Source organism: Pteropus vampyrus, unplaced genomic scaffold, assembly GCF_000151845.1.
Source record: "Pteropus vampyrus isolate Shadow unplaced genomic scaffold, Pvam_2.0 Scaffold317, whole genome shotgun sequence".
NCBI lineage: Eukaryota > Metazoa > Chordata > Mammalia > Chiroptera > Pteropodidae > Pteropus > Pteropus vampyrus.
Window position 1 is genome coordinate 804,912 of NW_011889098.1, and position 6,668 is coordinate 811,579.

The following is a 6,668-nucleotide window of genomic DNA, read 5'->3' on the forward strand; positions in this document are numbered from 1 at the left end:
TAATTTTAACTAGAGGCATTTTAGAATGCATAATTTTATCATTCATCTTTGTAAAGCTGCATTTTGCGTTTTTGACCTTTATTGGAAAAGAATCTGTTTTTGGTCAAAGAAGTTTTCTTCTTTCTCTGGGAAGAGATGCTTCATGTCTGCAGATGCCATTGATGGTTTATTGTAGCTCCTACTGTTCTTGCTTCAAGTCATATCTGTTATTGCAGTAGGGTTAACACTAATATGAATGTTTATTGATATTTCACAGTATTATACAGATTAGATTCCACACTCAGGCTTGATGATGCCCCTATTTAAAATGCCAGTGGTTTCTCACATACAATGTGGTCACAGTGAACAGTCCTGGAAACAGCCAGTACATGACTTCTGGTTATTGTGGTTGGGTGGGTCCTAAGAGTAAGGGTTAGTTTTATATATTTAAAAAGTTAGAAGTTTGTGAATTTTGTGCCATGATAGGTAGTCATTGGATCAAAAGTCATTTCATAGAATTGGCAGTCATTTAAAGGAATGTGTTTTTTACACTCAACATTTTTAATTTAAGGGAAAAAATGGAAGTAAGCATTTTGGTTCTAATTTGTTTTTCAAAAATAGAAAGTAAATGCAAGGCAGCTGTGCAGTTTAGCAAAACCTTGTGTTTTCATCTCGACGTATTGCTAGTATGTCACTGCAGGGAATTTGAAAATCATTTCCATTCCGCTGAAAACACACACACACAGAATTAGGATCAGGTTACTAGTGAACAGTCCTTTTCAAACAATGCAGATTTTTTATTAAGTCAGTAGCATTTATTAAAGGAAGCAGTATAGCCTAGGAAATTAATTCTTTGGAAATTTTTGAGAAGTTTTGATAACTTTATAGGTAGAGTAATGAAATAATTCTTAATAGCTAGTCTATTAGAATATCGTTTAGGGATTTAAAAGTTAATGGGTGTAGAATCTGCTGACACTAGACTGTTAAATTTGTTTTGTTTTCCTGGGTACATTTTTAAAAGAGGACTTTGGGTCGGGCGAGGGGTGTAAGGGATGGCAGCGATGATGGGACGCGTGTTGATTTTAATCGCAGAGGTGGGTGCCGTGGAAACCCCGAACCACTCTGTAGTTTCACCCCAAGTTGTCTGACCCCCAGTTCAGAGCTACCCTACTCTAAAAATTCCCTCACCTTAGAAAGCCTCCCCGCCCCTTTTCAACCACAGCCAATGGCATGTAATACGTGTCAAAGGAATTTATTTGCTCTGTATGCCTAGGTGGTCAGTAAATTTAAGAAACAGATATGTCTGATATTGGAGTCAAAATAAGCTTTTAAATATGGATAGTATGTGTGGGGAAAATTTTGGTGGTAAATTGTGATAACGTGTAGAGGACAGGTTTTCAGTGTAGAAGGGAAGTTCTCGTGTTTTGGATCGCAGTGGTCATCAACCTCTGGGGCCTGGCGTGAGCAGGGGCGTCGAGCCTGACCCTGCCGGGCCCCGACGCCCGCCTTGCCTTGCTTTCCGCTTTGACCAGATCCACTGCTTTTTTATTGTTATTATTGCCACTGCCCGTGACTGAGCCCAGATCCCAGCGTTCGTTCTTATGAGCAGCGAAAATATGTACCTTTAGATCGATATTTCATTGCGATCTTATTTCATTAGCATTTTTGGTTGTCGTTTAAAAACGGTATTGCTTGAGAGAATTGTGTCAAGACGCGTCCGCCATCTGGCTGGTCACGGAAATTGCAGGGCTGGCTGAGTGTCCCTGTCAGGAGGAAGCGCGACACCCTGCCCATAGCCCGTGTCTCGCAGGTACACCCTGGATGAGTTCGGGACGGCCCGGAGGAGCACGGTGGTGCGTGGCTTCATCGACGCGCTCACTCGCGGGGGTCCCGGCGGCGGGGGCGCGCCCAGACCCATCGAGATGCACTCCCACGACCCCCTGAGGTACGGCGGCCCACGCATTGGGGACAGCGTTGGGGCGTGCGACAGTCTTCTGAAGGGACTCTCTACTGACGCTCAGTTTTTCATCAGGTATGTGGGCGACATGTTGGCTTGGCTCCATCAGGCGACGGCTTCTGAGAAGGAACACCTGGAGGCTCTGCTAAAGCAGGTGACCTCGCAAGGTGGGTGTCCGGCTGGCCGTGCTGGCGCCTCAGCCGGGGACTGATGCCCGCACCATCCTCTCCGCGGAGATAGATTTGTCACCTCCAAGGTGTAGGACAGCCAGTAAAGCCCCCTCTCCGCGCCTCCCTCCTGCTGCCGACACACCGTGTCCTCGTCACCTTCATCCTGTCACACAGCTGCTCGCACCCTTGCCGTGGGCCCTGCGACCATCCATGTCAAGCCTGGACTCCTTTGCTTGCAAGGCACGTCTGGCCCCCTGGCCTGCACTGTCCCAGGCCTTCCCGGCCTCGGCGCTCGCAGGGTAAAAGGCTGTGTCCTTGTCACTTTATCTGTGCGTAAACAGGCCGAGTGACTTGCTTAAGGTCGCTAAGCTCCAGTTTCCTTCACGCCTACTCCCCAACCCCCTTTTCATGCTCATGTGACTTTGTGAAAGTATTTTGAAGAATCACCCATGCACTGAATGTACTTTGGTCTCAATGCCAAGGAAGAAAAATGACTATTTTTGAGTCGCTGATGTCTCTTGGTGACAAGATTGCGAGTCTCCTTTGTGACTGCATGAAGACGAGTGCTGTGGAAGAGGTCAGGGGTCAGAGCAAGACCGACAGGAAGCGAAGACTGTTGAGAGCGCCGGCCCTTCCGCCCGCCCCACCTCCCGCTGCTTCAGCACGTGGTCTGCAGGAGCGGCCAGGGCACCAGACGCCGGCAAGACAGCCCCCTTGTCTGCAGCTCTGCTGCTGATGCTGAGATTAGATCGGCACAAAGTCTGCACTTTGTAAAGTTCTCTTATCCTAATTACTCAGTTTAAGAGATGGTATTTCTTAGAAGACGTTTCAGTAAAGTGGATGAGAGGCAGCTTTAAGAGGAGGGAAGAAATTAGTTTGAACTTAGGCGGAATTGGTTATTCCGTGCGAATGCCTTAATTCTGCCAAGCCTCATTTTCACCGTCTGTAAGAATGAAGGTGGTTATAAGCAGTAAATGTCGAGTGCCCAGTACCGAACTTGATAATTAGTCAGCATTTGGGGATGTCCGTTTTCCTTTAGATTTCAAGGTATGGTATCCATCTTTATGCCCTCGGCTTACCTGTTCACCATGACTGCCTGGAATAAGATGCAGAACAAATGCTACATCTTTACGTCACTTTCTTTGATTATTAATATATTTTAGTCTTTTTTTTTCTCTGCAACTCATATATGTATACTTTTTTACCAAGAAATAATGTTCATTTTATTAATCAGTCCAATGAAATAACAGGACTCTAGACTCAGATATTAACATAATTAGAAATGGCATAAAAGATGTCAGACTTAAAATATTATTAAGGTTATTTTATATGTTATTAGTGCCATTTCTCATATGTATTACTGTGTGTTAGTTTTTTGAAGGTATGTGAAGCAAAGTGTAATATGGAAAAAGTTTTCCAGTTACGTTATAATTAATTGCAGGTGTTGAAGAAAATTTTCAGGAAGTTGTCGGGCATATCACTGAGGGTGTGTGCAGGCCTCTGAAGGTAAAACCTTTTGTTTTTTATGTACGTTATGTAGTATCTGGTCAAATTACTGCCTAATTATGAGTTTAAAGGCACAGATACCTGTAATGTTGCCATATGAACACATTAATGTTCCTACAGGATAATAAGATACTTTTTAAAATAATCATTGTCAATTTTCTAAGAAAGAAAATTTGAAGTATTCTCAGTTTGTATTATTGACTCATTGTTTACCTTTTATGTTTCTCATAGTAATTAGTTAATCGGTTGAGAAAAAGTCTACTGAATTGAAACAACTAATCTATGAATCCTTAACAGAAATTTGCTAAGAACGTATTCCGTTTATTTTATTGCTTCAAGTATAGTAAATTTTTGTTATAGTAATGAATAATGTTAAATCCAGCAATAAAATAATGACATGTATGTGTCATCATCTTTACTATTTATAGTACAGGGACCGGAACTTGGAGTCAGACGTATGTTAGAATTCCCACTCGGCCACTTAACAGTGTTCACTTGTTCAGTTGCCTGACTCTGCTGCACCTGGCTCTGCTCACGCCCGACCTGTGGAAGAAGCAACCCACTGGCAGGGGCAGTTGGGACTGGCCGAGCAAACGGTGCAGACGAAGCGCGTGGTCCCTGGCATCTGCTGGGCCTGCCACAGATGCTGCGTTTCTTTATCGATGTTTCTACAGTACTTTGCAATTGCTAGTTTACTTTTCCTCGTTGACCGACTTCAGTTTACTATATAGAAATTAAAATCCAGAAGTTATGATTTATTCTTACTAAGAACTAAGTTATAAAACTAATTTTTTGTTGTTGTCGTTTTTAAGATTTTCTTTAATATTTTGTCCCAGGCAAGGAAACCTCAGAGGACACACCTTGTGACTTTATTTTTGTTTTCTTATCTCCTTTTGTTTTTCCTATGGCTATTGGCTTTTGCCGAAAATGGTTGGCCTCTCGTATAACCGTCGTAAGACAGAGTATGCGAACCAACCAATCTTGGTGTATTACACATAAATCTCCTGGTTTTTCAGACTTCCTCTGTCATTTCCAGTGAAGCTGAAAAAAGGCCACTTTTTCTCAAAACCTTTGTGTGTGTGAAAAGAGGTGAAAGTTGTTTTTCTTTTTCTCCTTCCTTCCTCACTTCCTTCCCACTTTTTCTTTCTTTCTTTCTTTCCCTCCCTCCCCTCCTTTCCCATGTTCTTTCTCAAGGGAGTCAGAATGAAGAGTGTTTACCTGATGCTTGAAACTTCTAGAAGGCAGGTTGCTGGATGGCTGAGAGGTGTTCCAAACCCACTAGGGAAGAGCTCTCCGTCTGCAGATGATCCTTTATATTTTAACCTAATGGTTATATTAAAGTTCAGAAAAATCACTTTTTAAATTATAGTATATAACTTTAAGTTCCTACTGAGGCCTTCGATTTAGAAAGAGATTATAATAGGAAAATTATGGTTTTGAAATTCAAATGCTATCCGTCATCTATAATATTGTGATAGTTTGTTGGACTAATACCTTATGCCAGCAGATGTATCAGTTTCATAAACATTAATGAAAAGTTCAATTAATTTCTATAAGAGGTTTTCGTATGCTCATATATGTACATTTATAACATTTTAGCACATCACATTTGTTGGCATTATGACATATTCCAAAATCTTAAGTACAGAGAAATTTCACCTTTTAAAAGCGTTTATTAAACATCTGTTGTGTAGGTACTGCTCTGCCAGATAACGCAGATGTGTAAAAGAAGCAGGAAACACAATGTTTGTGTTTAGAGTCTAGTTAGGAAACAAGACACAATGTAAGCAGCAGCTTCAGAACAAATACAATATGTAAATCAGCAAATATCAGTGTGGTTTAGATTATATTCATTAATCGGGGAATACAAAGTAAAAGAGAGATCAGCGAGAGATTGAATTTAGATTCCTAGCAGTTAATCTTAAGCCAGATCAAGTTAATCTTGAACTTGATCTGATAATGCCCTGGGAATCTTATAATTAGACAAATCTGTTGGTCCTAGTTTAAGATTTGTCTGTTTTCCTATTCGCTAATTAATATAAAAAGAAACTGGATTTAATAGTTTCAAGATAAGAACTCTTTTCTTTTTTTCTGAATGTTTGGTGAGAGTGCCGAATATTTTCACTGAGGGTCTTTTTAGGAATGTAACAGTTGCTTTGTGATTTACTGCTGTATTAAATTCTATAATACACTGGTGAAAAAAATTCATTCTTATCATTGTATTATTTGTGGTAGCAACTGTGTTGAGCCAAATTCTGCAGGTAATGTGTCATTTTTTGTAGAGTATATATATATCTGTGTTAAAATGTTTTTGTTATTTTACCACCCCTCAATGGTTTAATATTCAGAAATTTAGAAGGAATTTTGTGATTTCTACAATAATAAAATTTTACCATTTTTAATGCTATTTATAACGTGATTAATGAAGAAAAGTTTTGCTTTTAAGAAATGTTTTATATTTTTCTCACATTTTTAATAGGTTCGAATTGAACAGGTAATAGTCGCCGAACCTGGAGCAGTTTTATTGTATAAAATTTCTAATCTCCTTAAATTTTACCATCATACGATCAGGTAAGTGGAATGGTTAAGTGTGCTTGTCAAATCCTATGTGATAGGATAGAACACAGTGCGAGATTTTTTCAGTTAGAACGCAGTGCGAGATTTTTTTGTTGTCACTATTTACATGACTAAATATAACCAGTAGAACCTCGTGTGAGTCAATGAACCTTGCGAACCATCGTATGCATGTTATATATGCTGTTCTTTGAGTCCATTCTTTCTGCCTTCTTCCCAAACATAACTATACACACGCATACTCACATATGTGCACACACAACTCAGGTCACAGTGCAAGTCTGTAATAGCACTGCGTTAGTGAGAGAGAGCCATGGCCCCTAAAGCAACTATGTGTTATACTCAGAATAAGGCACAGTAAGTGAAATGTCCTAATCTGGATGTAAGTAAGTACCATAATCGTTATTTAACATTTAGTTTTCTATTAGTGACAAAACAGAACTATAGCTTTGTCTTATCTAAATAAAAGCTACTTTATCTTA

General features: G+C 40.2%; 1 protein-coding gene across 1 annotated transcript in view; it reads left to right on the forward strand.

The window, feature by feature from the left end:
* The window catches only part of COG6 (component of oligomeric golgi complex 6), a 45,118-nt gene that overhangs the window by 22,632 nt on the left and 15,818 nt on the right, over nt 1-6,668 (forward strand). The window contains exons 9-12 of the mRNA XM_023521803.1: nt 1,790-1,924; nt 2,012-2,103; nt 3,548-3,612; nt 6,092-6,183. Coding sequence (XP_023377571.1) covers nt 1,790-1,924; nt 2,012-2,103; nt 3,548-3,612; nt 6,092-6,183 — 384 coding nt within the window. The remainder of the gene's footprint in view (nt 1-1,789; nt 1,925-2,011; nt 2,104-3,547; nt 3,613-6,091; nt 6,184-6,668) is intronic.